Source organism: Agelaius tricolor, unplaced genomic scaffold, assembly GCF_023055355.1.
Source record: "Agelaius tricolor isolate 1412-34295 unplaced genomic scaffold, bAgeTri1.0.p SCAF_1, whole genome shotgun sequence".
Classification (NCBI taxonomy): Eukaryota; Metazoa; Chordata; class Aves; order Passeriformes; family Icteridae; genus Agelaius; species Agelaius tricolor.
This window is the reverse complement of record NW_027269261.1, coordinates 64,412,944-64,431,259: the sequence shown is the minus strand read 5'-3', so window position 1 is coordinate 64,431,259 and position 18,316 is coordinate 64,412,944. Positions and strand designations below refer to the sequence as shown.

General features: G+C 43.3%; 1 protein-coding gene across 1 annotated transcript in view; it reads left to right on the top strand.

The window, feature by feature from the left end:
• The first annotated feature begins 1,106 nt into the window (after positions 1-1,106).
• Positions 1,107-18,316, top strand: part of CLVS2 (clavesin 2) — a 56,726-nt gene continuing 39,516 nt past the window's right edge. The window contains exons 1-2 of the mRNA XM_071437580.1: positions 1,107-2,245; positions 10,800-10,974. Coding sequence (XP_071293681.1) covers positions 1,857-2,245; positions 10,800-10,974 — 564 coding nt within the window. The 5' untranslated portion in view covers positions 1,107-1,856. The remainder of the gene's footprint in view (positions 2,246-10,799; positions 10,975-18,316) is intronic.

Sequence of the window (18,316 nt, the reverse complement as noted above, 5' to 3'; positions counted from 1 at the left end):
TCAAGCTATCACTGAAATGTTTCTGTGAGCCCCGCTATTTGTCTGAGAACCCATCCTACACTTTGTTCTGGTGCATTCTCCATGTATACCCTCTGAACGGAGCAGCGGCCTCAGTGCCTTTTCAGCAATTCAGCCTATGTGCTCTGGCTTTGTCACCTTGGGAAAGGAGCCCAATGCAGTACCAAAGAGCTGCCCTTCCCATAGGAAGGAGGAGGAGGAGGAGGAGGAGGAGGAGGAGGAGGTACATGTTGCAGGCTTTCCCATGTTTGCCATGTCTTTTGTGTAAGGTTGATTTTCACAGGCGCATTTGCATCGGGAAGGTCCAGTCCTACAGACAAAGGTCAAATGCTTTTCAGTGGAAACTTTTCCCCAAAAGAGACTGCAGCATCAAACTTTCCTGCATGAAAAAAGACATCTTTCCTCAGGGAAATATTCTGCACACAGAAGTAAGATATTTTTGCCCTTCGCACTATAAAGCAACTAAAGACATGCCGCCTCCAACACGAGGCCACAAAAGAGGCTGCTTTTTTTAGTCCCAGATTTTTGAGATCACGGTTCTTTACGTTAGGAAATTCGGTCACAAGAGAGGATTGCTTAGAAAACCACCGTTTGATGAACAATATCTCGCTGTTGTCACGACCTCGACACCGGACGCTTGGTCCGACTCCCGCGGGACGCTCCGTGGGGGCGCACGCGTGGCCCCACTGGCCCCGCATCCCCCCGGCCACCGCCCCGCACCGGGCCACCACCACCACCACCACCACCACCATCTTCTTCCGCGCAGCCCCGGCGCTGCAGGCGCGTCCGGCTCCGCCGCCGGGACCGCCGCGCCCCGCGGGCTGCGCTGCGCGGTGCGGGGAGCGGTGCGGGGAGCGGCGGAGCGGAGCAGGGAGTGGTGCGGGGAGCGGCGGAGCGCCCGCCCCGCGCTGCCTCCGCGGCCGGGGGCGCAGCGCGGCGGGAGCGCGCCCGAACGGGAGCGGGAGCGGGTGCGGGCCCGAGCGGGGGCGCGCACAAGGCGGGGCCGCGCAGCGGGCAGCCCCGCGCCGGCTGGTGCCGTCTGCGAGCGGGGCGGGGAGCGGAGGAGGCGCGGGAGGGGGGCACGGGCATCCTCCAGGCCGAGGCTCCGTGCGGCTCTCCGGGCTCCGCGCCGGCGAGCGGGAGGCGCGCTTCGGCAGCAGTACCGGCGAAGTACCTGCGGATCGGCTTTCCTCTTCCTCGCTGGCTTCTTTCAGTTTGGTGGTGGTGGAGATTTTTTTTTTTTTTTTTCCTTCCCAACCCTCCCTCAAATCCAGGGAGACGCTTCTGAAGCGGGGTGAGCGCTGATCTTACGTAAATGGTGCTGCTCCGGGGAGGGCATCTCCCCTGCCAGCCCCGGGCCAGGGGAGCATCCTCGGGGGCCGCTCGCCCTGCCTAGCGACTGGGCTTCTCGCTGCCGCCCTGCCCGAGATCCGCACCGGCAGCGGCACCGGCGGGGGCGGGCGCTGAGCAGCAGCCGGCAGCCCGCAGCCCCGCTCCCGGCGGGTTTCGGCGCCTCCGCGGACCGGCTGCGGGGATGATGCGGCGCGTTGGACCCCGCGGCGGGGAGGGCGCTATGTCAGAGAGATAACGCGCCTCCGCCAGCAGCCCGGGGGCAGTGTCGCTGCCAGCCCCCCCCGGGACCCGGCTGCCTGGGAGCCGCTCGCAGCTCGGCGGACGGACTGGCCGCGGCGGCGGGGCCGGGGAGCGGCGGGGCGAGGCCCGGCGCGGCGGGGGAGCGGCTGCCGGCCGTGCCGGGGCACCCCGCCTCCGGGAGGCAAGCGGCCGGGAGGCTGAGGAGCGCAGGCAGCAGAGCCGGGGAGGAGGAGGAGGGCAGCGCCATGACTCATTTGCAGGCAGGTCTCTCCCCGGAGACTCTGGAGAAAGCCCGGCTGGAGCTGAACGAGAACCCCGACACCTTGCACCAGGACATCCAGGAGGTGCGGGACATGGTCATCACCCGGCCGGACATCGGCTTCCTCCGCACCGACGATGCCTTCATCCTGCGGTTTCTGCGGGCCAGGAAGTTTCAGCACTTCGAGGCGTTTCGCCTCCTGGCCCAATACTTTGAATATCGCCAGCAGAACCTGGACATGTTTAAGAGCTTCAAGGCCACAGACCCGGGCATCAAGCAAGCGCTGAAGGATGGTTTCCCCGGAGGACTGGCCAACCTGGACCACTACGGCAGGAAGATCCTCGTCCTTTTTGCTGCCAACTGGGACCAGAGCAGGTAAAAGCAGAGCCACTCGCCCACCTCAACCCCTTCTCTCCCCGGGCAATGCTTGGGAAAGCGGTGCCAGCGCAGAGGGAGAGAGGGTGGGCAGCAGGGACACAACCAGTGCTGCCCACAGGGGGCTGGGCAGCAGCCTGGAAGGCAGAGGGAGAGAATAAAGGAGAAACACGATTTGTGGCTTAGGGCCCTTTCAAGCAGCTCATCCTTTGGTGTGTGAATTTTGGGAGGCAGGTAGACACTGCTGGAGTGCTCTTCTCAACTGTCTGCTAGGAGGTTTACACCCTTCTGCCTCCCCTCAGCCGAAGTGAGCTGGCACGTAGATGATGTGCTTATCCCCCAGACAAAGGCTGCTTGCACTCTCGGCTGGTCTTCCTGTTTCAGCACACACAGAGCTGCTCAGGCGCCATGGGAGAAAGTGGGAGATGCTGTGTGTAGAACAGGAGTATGGCTTTTAAGCTGAAAAGTTTGCCTGTGCAGGAAGCTGAGACTCTGAATCCTTTTCCTCAGCTGAAGAAAGCTCTTCCTGAGCCACCTAGAAATGCCAGGATGGAAGTTTCTGTAACCACTTCTTTTTCCACTCTTGCTGCTCCCAATGTCAATTCTCTGCATAATAATCTGAGTACACAAAGCTTTGACAACAAATTGGAGACTGGTCTCTAGAACACTTTCTGATCTTTTTTTTGGGACTACTCTAACCTGAAGATGATTTAGTAGGGTGACCCAAGAGCTGTCTCACATCAAGGCCCTTTTTAGCAATTGGTTTGATATTATGTCACACTATTTGTTTATTCTAAATACATTGTGGGGGTGTCATGCTCAGTTTCTCCTGCAGTCTAAAATTATATCCACAAAAATGGCTTGATTTTAGTACATTTAAACTCTTAAAACCTGCTTCTGTGAGCACTGCACTGTTTTCTTCGGCTCCCAACCTGAGTAGAGGTTTAAGATCTGATTTCTCACTTTTTTAGCGAGAAAACTTAGAATCTTGTAAGTTGCCATCCTTATTGCCATCAACATAGTGCTGAGTGCTCAGTGCAGGTATCCTCAGCTCAGCTACTTTGAAACTCTGGGGGGGACTCAGGCTAACTGTCAGTGTGGATAGAAGGGACAAAATCTGGGGGAGAGGCATGTTTAAGTTTGCCCTTCAGGTGTTTGTTTAGCTGTCTTCTTGCAGGTTGTGTGGATTGTCATCACAGGGAGCATTCCCACAGCTCCCTGCCCCGGCTGGTGTTACACCTTTGGACAGGTCTCTGTCCAGAGGGATGCTGGCCCACCTTGACTTTCCTCTCCTTCAGACACGTCAGCCACACCCACACTGTCTATGGGAGAAATTTCCTGTCCCTTGCTAACCCATGACATCGAGTCTTGGGACTAGGAGAAAGCTGTCTGGCACTGCCCACAGCCAGGGTAGCGACTAGAAAGGGTGGATGAATATATGCAGAGCTGGGGCCAGTGTCCTTTTTCTGCTTTGCTTATCTAGCAGATGAAGCATAAAAGCTGAGTGAAGAGCAGTGGTGATGAGGCTAAGGGCTCAGTGAGTATGTTTCCTTTCTCTGATAAGGACCTTCCTTGTTTCCCACAAAAGGACCAGGTCAACTTTTAATTTTAAAAACGACTCCACAAACTGTTAAAAATCCCTGAAGGAAGAATTAGCAAAGAAATGCATGTTTAGGACTTTTATTAAGTTGTATGTCTATGATGAAGAAGTTCCCATGTTAAAGGTAGCGTGACCTACTGTATACTGTTGTTTCTTATTAATGGAAAAATCCTAAAGCTTTGGGGGACTCTTGTCGTATTACTTGACTTGATCCTAGTCAAAAGAATACCAAGAATTCAAGGGCAGAGATAAAGTAGCATTTAAAATAATAAATGCCATGTAGAAAGAATAGGTTTATTTTCTTCTTGATGTTGAATATGCTGATATTTAAAGTACATGGGCTCAGCTGACACAGCAATGAATTTTTTGTGGTTTTTTTCATGAAGTCCTATCTGTATGATTAATATTATTTATGCTATGACACCGAAGTGGCTGGGGTACACTAGAGTACTTAATGGACGTGTTTGCAGTTGGGTGCCTACTGCTTTTGAGCCCTGCATGCTCACGGCACGCCTCTCCTCCTGAGCGAGGGATTTGTTTTCACGCAGACCACTCAGACAAAGCAGAGAGAGCTGAAGCCCAGCTGCGGGGAGTGGCTTGCTCCAAGGCACATGACAAGTCAGTGACACATCTGGGAATGGAGCTAGGTCACTTTCTTTTCTAATTAATTTAGGGCCTTCCATTATCTGATGCTCAGTGGCTGAACCTGGGGAGCCCTGTGGAACTTATGCCTGGCTGCTATGCAATATGTCTCAGGCTTATGCCTTAACTGACTTGAGATATTGCAGTACATAACCCAGTGTTCCTCTTACAGCAACAATAGGAGATTACTTATTGAAGCCTGTCTGGTTAGGCTCTTTTGTGCTTCATAAACTAAGTTAATAGAGCACAGCAAACCTCCACTTTTATCATATATGTGCAAATTATTATGGCCAGGATGTAACAATTAGAAAAAAAAAGTTCCAATTTGTTATTTAAATGAATAGCAGACATACTAGAGATGATTTATATAGCACTGTCAGCCTATGATTTACATAGCTCCAATTAGAAAGAAAAGTGTGGGAGGCAAAAAATTTCTGTGGTAAAACAAGCCTGTGTACTAGATGTTAAATCATTAAATTAAAGCAGGGCCTGAAAACTGTACCAGATGTCCTGCCATCTGAACAACCCAATCAGACATGTATTTAAAACAAACAAACAAAAAAGGAAAGGTGAAAGATAATGCGCTCAGTAGCCCAGCAGCTTTTCAGTGTGACCCAGACTAACTCTCCACCTTGTCTGTTCTATGGGGAAAATGTGGGCCAGTGGCATTCCTGCCAGGAAGCTGGATAGCACTCAGGGAGGGATCATCCTTCCCTCTTATCTTCCAGATTGTTGATTCTTAAGTACATTTGGCTTGTAAGTGTCTATGTGCATTTGAAGACTCCCTTTCTCCTAATGTGTCCAGCTGGTGAAGTTTTTTTCCATTGATAGTGCAATTAACTTCAGCTCTCAGCTTCAAGGGATCTGTTGTCATGCATGGTGTTGTGTATTTTTCCTGGCACCTGGACACACATTGCCCAGGAATATCAGTTGGTTTTTATGCTATGTGTTTGAAACCTTTCTGGTATTAATTATATCAGGTTTTTCCCTAGAAAGTGCATTAGAAAAGTGAAATGGTACCTAGTTCTGTGGGTGTCACAGTGACCCAGTCAGCTCACACCATCCTCAGTGAACATGGAAATCCCCTGCACTCATTTACTGCTGGTTTTGCTGTTGCATCAGACAGCAGGGCAAAGAGGAGTCCACGGGTTTGCTTTCAAAACTAGGCTTTCATGTGCACAAGTGCTAGAAACTTTCACCCTGTTAAATGAAAATGTAACTTCTGTAGCTATGAGGGGACTGGTCTGCTCCTCAGCTCACAACAGGTAAGATAGCAAGGTATTTTTCAAACTCTGATGGAGGCAGTGTGACAAAATAAATAGCAATGCTAACAGTAGCAACATATTAACAGTAAAAACCACAACTGTTTAGCAGTCAATTTTTGTTTGGAAGTTATATCTTCCAAATGATAACTAATAACTAAACACTGTCATTTTTGTTACAGTTACTCCTGCTGACTGATGCTGTTTTATTGTTTCCTAGTTTTTTCCCAGGTATCCCTATATGCCTATCATCACCTGTATTTAGACTGTAGGGGTTTTGGCTAGGGAGCTTTATTGTCAATGTAAAATTTAGACCAGCTGAATCTTCATCTGTGGCTGTGACTGTTAGCCACTGGGCTAATATGTGGTGTAATTAATGGTATTAAATCTGAATATAAAAGCTAATCTGGTAAAATACTTGAAACTATTTCTATTTTTTCTTTGCATTTTTTGTAACAGTGGTGGTGCTTTTTGTATTTAGAATAAGATATCCTCAGGGCATGCTGCCACTATTTAAGCAGAATAGCCATAAGAGAACTTTCAATCCCCCATCTGCTCAGCATTCAAATCTGTACCCAGACTGACAAACCAAGGAGATATGAGGCACCATTTCAAAGTACTCATTTGTGTATCTTGAGGGTGCTTGTTTTGGTGAAATTCTAAAAATATTGAGCCAGAACAGTACCTTAGAGATGGGATGATGGCTCAGAGATTTGACCAGCTTTCTCTTTTAAATCACAGTGGCACAAGAGCTCATTTGACAAAAGCCTTTTCTTGTCCAAATGGTGAGGAGCTTAAAATACAGACTGTGCATTCTTTATGTGTTTCAGACCTTCAAGAGACATATGGCTGAAATTCAAGCAAAGGAGACTTCCTATTTATCTGTTCTAGTTCACATCCTGAGAGGCAGATTCACTCCATTCAGTCCTAATTCTCAAAATTACTTCAAATTTCTTTCTTTTAGGGAGGACATGACAAACAGTCATAGAGATAGTAGGGTAACTCTGCTGAATCAGATTATCTGTTATTCAGGGCAAAAGTGAATTGACTGGAACCAGAATCTGGTTAAACAGATGATATGGCTGATGCCACTCATCATCAAGGGCATAAAGTATTGAAAACAGCTGACACAGCTGAGTTTGACATGAGACATCTGTACCCTGCATTCTCCCTGTTTCTTCTCTTCATGTTGGCCTGGTAGAGGTCACAGTGGATGCACACAAGAGGATCATAGACCACTTAACTTAGAGGTAAAGGTGAAAGGTCCTGGTGAAGTAGTACCAAGAGTTGACAGCCATGTCTTCCAGACTGTTTTCCCCAGAAATCCCTGGAAATATGTTGAATCTGTTCATGTCCCACAAAAAAAATCTCATATAACTTTTCTTTTCTGTAGAAGGGAAATTGCTGCCACTGTTAAATTACAAGAGAGTGGGATGCTCAGTAAGTTGTTTGAGGTCTTCTGTTCTTGACAAATAAAGACCACAGTGAGGGATTTCCCTCGAAAGCTGTTTCACTGTTGGGGTAGAAATGGTAGCTGTCCCAAAGCACTTGAAAGAATCAGTGTCAGTGTGGCTTTTAACTTGTCACACCTTCTCAGGCTCTATTACTTTCAAGTCAACCTGAATAAAAAATTTTAAGAGGTAGCAGAGTATGTCTTGCACACCAGTCCCTGCTTCAGTCAGTCTCAAACTAGCACTCACATAAAAGAGGAATATTAAGAGTGCATTATATATATAAATTCTAGCATTTGTTACTCACATTAATAACAGGACCAAAAAATTTGACCAAGTTTTCCACTGAATTAAGCATGGTTCTATAAATAGAAGGTATTAAATACATTTAAATTAACTGTGAGTTTTGATTATCCTAGCAATTAGTAATATCTTGCTAGCTACGATATGTCCAATAAGAGTCTGTTTAAACAAGTGAATGCAACAGGATTTAGCCATAAATAAATTAGGATTTATTTATTCACAGCAGAACTTCAGGCTGCTACAGAACATGCACTGCAGCCAGTTGGGCCCAGCACACCCCACATATCTGACAGCACTGGGGCAAGTCATTAGAAAACTGGTGCCAGGGTAAAATTTGTGGCTTGCTGTTCCTTAAGTACATGTTTTTACTTAGCACAGATTGGTAAGAATAAAACGAACCATCTTCCCCTCCAACTGTACACCATAGTCTCTTCAAATTAAAGGCTAATATTTTTTTTTTTTTCTTTTTCTTCAAAGTAGAAAGGCAGTCAAAGCTGCCTTGGACCAAATATATTTCACACTCACTAGCTTGTTCATTTTTTCTCACTTTTGACTGGTCGTATTTCTGTATCTGTATGGAATGTAATTTCAGTGTGGAACAGAAGTTTCAGCAACAAAATACAGAGTAATTTTTTACATCTTATTTTTATGTAGGGTTTTGATTTCCCCAAAGTCCAGCCAGAGGTGGAGAGTGCTTTATGGCAGAGCCTGCGCATCCTAGTGGTAGCAGTGAGGTGAAATGTCAGACAACATGGGGCTGGAATGGATTAAAAAGATGAGTCTTTACACAAATAACTCTGTGCTATGTGAAAACTTCTGTGCAGTTTCTTCAACCAAAACCCAAATGGGTTTTTTCTTGAGCTGCTTAGCTGATACTTTCAATACTCAGCATTTTGCATCACCTGAGATTTCATCTACCACACCAGGTTTAATTTCTGGCACCTTAGCATGTGTTCGGAGTAAAAGTAAATACTCACTAATGGACTTGTCTCTCTGGTGCTCTGCACTGTACTTAAGTAAGGTATTGAAACCAAGAGAAGAGATCCAGTACAGAGTGAAGAATAGCTCCTTTCTTCAACTAATTGCCCTGAAGGGTATTTGAGGTGGGAAGCTTGATTGTTAGTGCCATGTCCCTGTGTACTCCTGACGTAGCTTTTTAGACTTTGAGAATAGTTCAAGTACCTCCCTCTGGCAGAAAGCGTTCTTGATTGCTTTTAGCTGGACCTGTTTTGTGCAGAGCTTCTCTCTTATTTTCAGTGAGTAAACATAAATATTATTGTTGTTGTGGACTGTATTTCTTACACTAGACCTACAATAGGAGTTATGGTGGTAGTGAATATGCCACAGATTTGTGGAGACCCAGCCCTGTGACTCTTATTTACTCTCTGTGGCAGCTGAAATCCTGTTCCCATTGCTGCCTGACAGTTTTCCCATTTACTTAAGTGAATTAAACACATGATTTCTGTTTACGTGTGTACGTCTTGTATTGGACTTTTAGGTATACATAAAAAAAGCATTTTTAGGTCAGTCTTAGAGAGCTGGCTGGCCTCATAAACAAAGAATCTTTATGTCTGATGCACCAGATTTCTAGCAATCTTGTGCCACTAGGAAGCTGTTAATCCAAGGCACGTGAAGTCTCCTTAAACTCCTTAGGGAGGACAGTAGAGATGTACATCTGGAACTTGGGACCCTCATTCCGGGACAGAATGTAGGGGTCTGCACTGTGGAGCCCTTCTGGAGAATGAGATCTTTTGAATGGGACAACCTAAATGTCAGGTAGGGTTGAGGCTAATTTTAGAGTTTAAACATTTTTAATGTCTATTCCTTGTGTGAGCTGTGGTCAAAACTGTCCTCCGACCAAGGCATTCGAAACTTCCTGTAAACCTTAGATCTCATAAAAGTAAAGCATTAGAAAAGAGTTAAATCTCAGAAAAGTTCAAAGGAGTGAATATGAAAAATTTTATCCCTGTCAATCAAACAAAAATAAAAAAACAAAGTATCTCCAAAATGAAAAGAAGAATTTTGTTTTTATAAAATTACTTTTAATGCTTCCCCTTTTGTTTTCTGGAGAAAACATACTTTCTCCTGTTCAGACATTAGGAGAGTCCTTTATTGATCCCTTTCCTATGAATGCATAATTGGGAAGTTCACTGAATTTTAGTTGGCTAAATAAACAAAGATGGAAAGATGGGAGGAGTCAGCTACAACAGATTAATTTCATTTGTGCTATTTGCTTTTGCAGATATTTTCAAAATACAGTTCTGTCCACAACAGAGCAGTATACTCATTGTATTAAAGCAAGTCAAATGCAGTATAATTTAATTTAATTTCTAAGTAGGCACACATGCTCTTTGCTACATACGCAGAATGGTGAAGAATTCTCTAGGGGACTCACAATTTTGAAAACCTCTGTTTGATGTCATCACGGAAGGCATTTAAAGAGCTTTGCTTAAAAATATCTGTACAGTGAATATTTGACTCTTTCATTTCTGGAATATTTGTATTTCTGATATTTTACAGGTTTAACTTTCTAGTGTCTCATTTGATATTGTGTGTGTGGACTGGCAAATTTATGTCTGTTTTGGTAACTATTTATAAAATCCCACAATCCTAGAATGTTTTAGGTTGGAAGGCACCTCAAAGATCATCCAGTTCTAACTCTCCTGCCATGAGCAGGGGCACCTTCAGTAGACAAACACCTCAAAGCCCTAGTGTATGTTACCTTCTGCTTTTAAGATCCTTGAATAACCAGCCTTCTGTACTTGTGGATTTAAGAGAAAAAATTACACAGAGAGTAGGATAAGGAGAGCATGTAGAAATTCCCAATTTTAGTTGATAATTTTTTAGGACCTATTATTTCATTTAGTTAGGAAAATATAGGAGGAAACTTTGTATCTGCACTTCTAGTATTAGTCTCAGGTTTTGGTATCATGATTTTAGAAAAATACAATTTGTGTAGAAGTTCTTATACAGACAATGCAATTATTTTTATTAATGCAATTCCACATAAAGATACTAAGGCAGCTTAGGATACTACGGAGAAGTTCAAATGCGTTTTTGATGTGTTACATTCTTGTAGTTTGTTCTGGCTGGCTGATGGTCTACAGGTACATAATCCTGCTCCAGAAGATGAGCTCAAGTAATGGAGCGTTTGAAGATCTCCCAGCTTTAGGTGCATCTGAGGGCACATTTGCAATCTTTGATTTAAACTTTTGACAAAGGGAGACTGGTCAGAACTTCCCCACCGCTGTGGTTGTTGCTCCTTTCCTAACCAAATCTCTTCTTCCCATTCTCAGGTACACGCTGGTGGATATTCTGCGTGCCATACTTCTTTCTTTAGAAGCCATGATAGAAGACCCAGAGCTGCAAGTGAATGGATTTGTTTTGATTATAGACTGGAGCAACTTCACTTTCAAGCAGGCCTCCAAGCTCACACCAAGCATGCTTAGATTAGCCATAGAGGGCCTTCAGGTACCATTATTATTTTCTTTCTTTTCCCAATTCTTCTTCGTTTTGCAGTTCATTACAAATCTAGGTTGATAAAAAAGACCGAAGCAAAACAAAATTCCAACAACTTATGAATAGCAAGGCTATTAACACCTTAACGTGTGGGTGTACAGGCAAGCTGCTTGTGACAAAAGTGTGAACTCAGTCAGCTAACTGCAGTAACTCCTGATGTGTAGGCTCTTTCCTTGCTATAAATATGAGGTAATTTTTTTGTCTTTGTTCCAAAGTGCGTGTCTTTCTGTAAATTCAGATGGTAGCTTCTGCAACAGGAAGTTAGAAGCAATCAGTTCATGTTGTAATTATTCACAGGGCTAATGAAATAGGGGTTGCTGATGCCACGCCAGGTTGGTTTTTTTTTTGTTGATTCTTTTGGGAACAGGGTCTAGATCATTTGTCATGAAAGTGTATGGCCTGCGATTAGCTGGGACTATTTATTTACTCAAAGTTCAGCATGTGCTTGGCTCTTTTTCTGGGTCAGGATTAATCTGAGCAGCAGCCTCTGGGATTGAGTATGCAGTGATTTAAATTCTTTTCAGCTCATTGTAAATGCATTTTACATGGCACAGGCACATTGGTGAAAAGGATACTGTGTAACTCGCATCTCTTTCCCATGGTATTTTATTCTTGTTAAAATGAGAAACTAAGGTACTTGTTTTCTACACAAGCCTGAGTTGCCATGCTTAAAAATACCTAATTCACTCATGTGGCAGTGTGCCTTGCTTTTAGAAGGACATGTATTCCTCTTCTGTAATGTTTCTATAATTTATACATTTTTATTACTCATAAAGCAAAATAACAGCCTTGCCTTTGAACTTTTTTTCACTGTGATAGTGAGATTTCTGAAGAAACTTGTGTAGCAGTAATATGGAGTTTTGATCGAACTGATGAAATGGCTCAACTAGTATTCAGCCTGCTGTTGCACACAGAAGGGTAGTGACATGAGACAAAGATCTCAGGTCTCATTTTGTTGTGTTTCCTTATGCAACAGTGTGATTTCATCATCTTCTCAACTACCTTCGAAGGCAGCAGGGAGACCTGTGCTCTAGAAGAGCTGCATTTCTTTTTATTGCTTTCGAAGTTGCTTTCTTTTTTGTGCTTTTTTCTAAGTTAGCCATTGTTTACTGGTTTAGAACATGAGCAAATGCATTAGTAGTCTTTGTTTTCAAATGGTGGTGCTTCTTGGGCATTATTCAGAGATGGTTATTTTGAAGAGAGCTGCAGTGAATAATTGCATCTGAAAATATGAGGGGTGAGCTACCAAACTTCAGGTGGGCTCTGAGACTCAGCATTCTCCTGCCATTGATTGTTCATGACTGAATTGAGGAGAAGTCCTTTGGCTTACTTAACTTACCCATCACCCCAGCTTTGTAGTTTCTAATATTCCAAGGCTGATGGTGGCCAGCACGTACGGCACCATTTTGTGCCCACTGCCTTCAGTACTGTTTACTGCAGAGATGCAGAAGTGGGCGTGAAATACTTCAGAAGAAAGAAGGAAAAGGCATTTTAATGACTGCCTTTTATTTTGGAGAAAAATGTATAGCGAAAACATCATTCATTTGATGATGTCAAAGTAAAAAGTGCTTAATCAGGTAGAATGAAAGAGAACAAGAAAAACACAGACACATTATTTATTTATGATTTTTGTAAATACTTTCTATTTAATCAGAGAAATGAAATTTGCTTTGTCTTATAAGATTTAACAGGGCTCAAGATGCTGAACTTTACCATTTGAAGAATTTAAATATTTGGGTTGCTTAGGCAGAAGAGGACAGTGAGAGTGGGATTAGTGACCACTGAATTTGATGTTAACCAAATCCCTTTGCCCCCTGAATGAAATCTACTGAATTTGCCTTATATTTGCTTAGCTTCCATAGTGAGCAGAATACTCAATATGATATGTACCAAAGGCTTTACAAGCTATGGCATTTTTTGGCTTTTCACAATGGCCTAATGTTTAAGAAATTGCTTTTGAAAGTAAGAGAAGTAAATATACACTTTTCTACTGTATGGAAGAAGATGAGTTCTGGTATAAACTTTGTCTGCATATGTGTTAAATGGGAGTGTGGAAAGGACAATCATACCCCAAACTTACTTGTATAAATCAGGAAAACTTCCTCGGTAGCTGTTTCCAGGAAAAGAGACTTTTGATCGTGACACTTACAGGACAGTGATTGTCTGTAATCTGATGTGAAATTCTAGCATACCATACCCATCACAACAGTGCTGTACCAAACAATTGGTGCAGTGTAGGTCAGTGCTGATTTGTAGGACAAATGGTTTTGGTAGACAAGGAAACTTTATGTGGAGGTGGGGGCACTCAGCTGGGACTCTTGATGCTCCACTCCTAGCTCATACACTGGCTGTGTGCTTTTGGAAAAAAGAAACAACACTCTTCCTTGCAGATGCTTGTGCCTACAGCATTCCTGTTGCTCCTCATCGTTGAGAAAGAGAATTTGCACTTAGAGCTCCTACACTTTACCTAGTTTAAAGACAGAAGGAAATTATTTTTTGAGAGCTGGAACATGCCTTGACTTTGTGTTGACTCTCCCTACTGCATTCAGTATGTGGATTCAGTAGTTCCACATACTGGAACTAAAGACTGAGTTCCAGTCTTTAGGTGCCCACTTTTCCCCATTCATTGATTTCTGTAGCCAATCACTGATTTTGAGCTTGTGAAGACAATCATGTTACTCAGCAGCTGTGCTCCTGAAGGCAGGTGTGGAGGGATAGAATGTAAGAAAATAAAGATAGTGCAGAAGGTTTTCTCACCCCTGAGGAGTTGCAGCTGTGCTAATCACCAAAGATCAGGAGCAGGCCTGCCCTTAACAGGCCACAGCTGTGTCCAATAAGAAGACAAGTGCTACAAAAGAGTGGGTTAGCTGGGTGAGGCGAGAGTTGGAGTTTGTTGGCTGTGCTGTGAAGAAAAAGGAGTCAGTGCTGTGAGGAGATGCCCATTAGAAATCAATGAGATGGTATGGAAGATATGCAATACGATGGCAACAAGCAGGGAATGTTACAGCATTGTGTGCTTCAATATCTGTTTGCCTCATAAGGTCTCTTTCAAAAACTTTACAAAATTTTGCCTCCTTCACCAGTAAGGCAAAATGGGTTGCAATCTGTGTGCTTCAGCTATTTTTCCCATAGAAGAGAGAACTTTTAAAAGCTCTGAAGAAAACCAGTCCTAAATTTCTGTAGATGGTGATGAGCTCTGAGCAAAAAGCCCAGAATGTATCAGATGGTTTCTGGATAAGGAATAATTAAATTGGCTAGAATTCATCTGGATGGAAGAAGAAAAATTGTAGAGGGAAAATACAGAAATCTGTAAAACCATAGAATCATTCAGCTTGGAAAAGACCTCAGAGGCTTGGCAAATCTAACCTCCTCCTTAAAGCAGGGTCCCTTATGGATAGGGGTGGGGAGGTCAGACCAGGATGCAAAAAAGATCATGGGTGGCTGGAGAGAGTGGAAAAGCTGCAGTTATTTGTTATTTACATTTTAAGAAATGAGCATCATCAGGTGATACTAGGAGGAGGCCTGGCTCTTTGTAAAACACCTTTGTGCAACATCTGGGTAACTTGTGGATCTCTCTGCCATAAGGAATTCTGGATGCTTAAATAGCTATGTTTAGGGAAAATGAAAAGAGAGAAGAACTGAGGATTGGTAAATATATAAAAACCAAATCAAAGTTCAGAATTCCTTAGGCTGTACAAAGTTGGAGATGAGGTGGATACTGAATGGAAATAATCACATATGTTGTTCAAGTTGTAGCTGCTCTAGGCTCTCTGTTTTGCCTCTCTTAAGGACAGGATATAAGGCTAGGTGGACTTTTGGTATGGCATGATTAAATCAAGTTTTTTATATTCCACTCCTTTGCCCATTCTGAAAACCTGCCTTTTGTTTTACTGTTTCTGGCACTGCCCTGACGCCTGCTACCAAAACACCTACCTGAGAACTCCTAGGAAGGAAGAGGGAGGGAGTTCTAGGTATATTATTTTCTTGGTGATAGTCCTTTTTTTACATAAACCTCTATATGGACTTTTAAAAGCTTTTTTATTTTAATTATTAAGACGGCAATCTTTTCATAAGGCAGGTGAAAACAGTTTCAAAGACTGAAAATTCAATTTGAAAATTATATTGGAAGTTGGAATTATTATGAACTCTGATAGACAGCTTTGGGGGTAATTATAATTGAGTTTTGCAAAATGGAATACTATAGATATGCATGAATTGCATTAACTGATATTTAGTATTCTAAAACCTGGACCACTAATTCCTCCTTAAATATGGATTTCTATTTAGTGCATAATAGTAGTTGCATGCGTGACAGATTTTTTTTCATGCATGTTTTTACTCAGGCAGGCTGTACATCTCAGTGCTTTGTAAAAGTGTGTAGTTGGCTGAATGTGAATGCTTCTCCTCTAGTTAAAAAGCTGGTGGAAAAGAGATGATACACATTTAAATGGGGAGCTGAGCATATGTGGACAGTCAGCATCATTGTAGAAGACAGAAGACTCTTACTTCTGGGACAAGGGTGTTTGGGAGAAACAGTGATGGTGTTATGGGGCACAAGGCAGGTCTTTTAACTGTGTCCTTTTTATTTTTGTAACAGAGGAAGGCTTCATAAGCTGAAACAAACTCAGTCCTGTAAAAATGAAAGCAAACCAGAAAGTAAATGAAGGCAGCATCCTTGCAGCTAGAATTGCTTTCAAAACCTTCTTTCACGCAGCTGTTCTCGTGAGCTGTAGGAACAATAACCCCAGCCAGATTTGCTGCAGCAGTGCAAGGTGGAAGTACCAGACACAGACCATGTACAGGCTGGTGATGACAGTGACAGGACTTGCTGCTCCCATTTTCTTTAAGTGTGAGCTCTATCACAGGGTCTTGCGGGGAATCTTGCTGAACATTAGGCTTGGTTCAACCAGCACAGAGTGCTTAAACTTTGCCACCTGGTTCTGGGCTACATCTATGCAACCAGCCTGCTGCAGTGCCAAGGATTCCTAAGACAGGAACTTCCAGAACTAAGGACGCCTCTGGAAACAGTATCATGACTTCATATAATTACATGGTCACATGCTCCATGCAGTGCATGAGATTGTTAATAATGAGCTGGAGGAACAGTTTGTGCTAGCAGTGAGCTGCAAAGCACAAAATAGAGCTTTAAATGTTTTTACATCCAGACTTAAAACTGTTCACCCCTCTCACTCAGTACTTGAATTCTCTACCATTTTTTGAGAACAGGGTCCTGACATTTCACATATTGCTTGACAGAACATTAAAAAGTAGCAGACTCAAACTTGTAATGGGAGTATCTTCCATTTTTAGGAAGTGTAGTAAATAACTTAATTCAGTTTTTTTTTTAAGCGAAGAATTAAATTATTTGTAGATGCTAGTGTCCCCTGAGCCCAGAACTTCCCAGAGAACAGAGGGATGTGCTTGTAAACAGCATAATTTCATACCAGTTCTACTCGTGTTCTGTAGCAACAGCAGTTAAATGGGATATTTAATGGGATATTTTTCCTAAGAGCTTGTTATTTTGAAGAGTTTGCTTACACTTGGTCTTCCTTACTTGTAAGAAGACCATAGAAATGCTTAGCAGCAATTTACTGTGGAAACTGGGTAGACTGGAAGTGATTGTTATTTCTAGCTCCTCACCTGCTATCTGGATGGGCTTGACCTGCTGGGTGAGGAAGGACTCTATGACCATAGCTCGAGTTCAGCTACAAACAGGCATGTCCGTGTAGACACAGACATTATTCAGTGTGGTCCCAGTTTTTAACCTGTAATCTGAAGACAGAATAATTATTTCCCTTGCTAGATTCTTTTATGATGCTCATGAAAAAAATGGTTGAATGCCTTCTGACTGTTGATTTATGTATTCTCACAAACACACTTTTAAGATGAGGGGATACCATAACCTTTTTTTCTTATTATTTTTCTTATCCCCAGCTGAGAATAATTCCACTGAAAGGTTACTGTTAAGTGTTTCCTAATTTGGGGTGCCTACTGTGACAGGCTATGGTCTGATTTTCAGTCACAGTTTATATATTTGGAGTCCAGCTGACATTTATTCTTGATCAGGAGGATTCAAGACTTTAGTCTTGATCTTGAGCACCCAAGCCAGGAGTCTGAATTCTACCATGGCTAAATTAAGAGCTTCTCATTAGATTCTCTTTGAATGCACATAGTGCCATGTGGGCTGCCACCTCTGAAAGAAATGAGAAGCAGTAGCACACTAAAATCTCCTTTCCCCCCAAGAAACTCTGCTCTGTAGCATCTTACTGAAAGCTGCAAGGAAGCTTAATGGAGTTAGATATCCACCCTCCAAACACTGCTACTGGAGCTGGTGGAGTATCTGCCTGCAGTAGGTTGTCATCCTCCATAAGGACCTGAACAAAGACAGACAGAGGGCACTTTGCCAGTGGTTTGCAGATATTTGCTGTAAGCAAGGCGTGATTAGTTGTGGGGAGCTTGGCTTTTATTCAGACACTTTGATCTAACTGGCACAGACTCTTCTCCTCATTCCTCCTGCCCTTTCTGCTCTGAGCAGGCTTTGCCACAGTCCTACTGTTTCCCCAGTTCCTCCATCCACTCCTGCTGACATTGTCTTACTTTGTAGGAGTCTTCACTCATGTGGGTTTTTTTATCTCTATTCTGACGGCATCCTCCAAAACCTCAGTCACCATAGATGACTGCATGGCACATTAAGTTCATCTGAGACTCCTTAGGAGATTTCAGCCTTTTGTGATCTCACTGGCCAAATGCTCTCCACATCTGGCTTCCAATCCCCTTCAAACTTCTCATCTCCAAATCTTCTTTTAACCAGTGCTCCCATTGCTCTTCATAACATGAAAGTAGCACTGGAGAGCGAGTCCTGATCTGTTCACATGCCAAGTGAGTCCTTTAGACACCAGGCTGTTAAGGAAACTGTCGTTTTAGTTCCTCACACCAGAACTGGCCTGCTTGGTACACATGATTTGCCCCTCATGGGCCCAGGCAGGAGACATTGGGAGCTTTTGAGGATGTTACTGGAATGATCTAGAAAAAAAAAATGGCATGATCTAGAAAAAGATTTTTTTTTTAAATCTGATGTTCTCTTCTGCTCAACAAAGTATATGTGGTTAGTGTAGAAACCAATGAACATGCTTATAGTTTACATTTTTCCATCAGTTCTGTCAACAGAGAAAAACATCCAGATAAAATTATTGCATCTTGAGAGAAGGAAAATAGAAGAGACTCATACATCAGGGTTGCTTCTTTCTTGAGCTTTTGCTAAATGCTATCCACATTTCTGTTGTTCTTCTTTTTA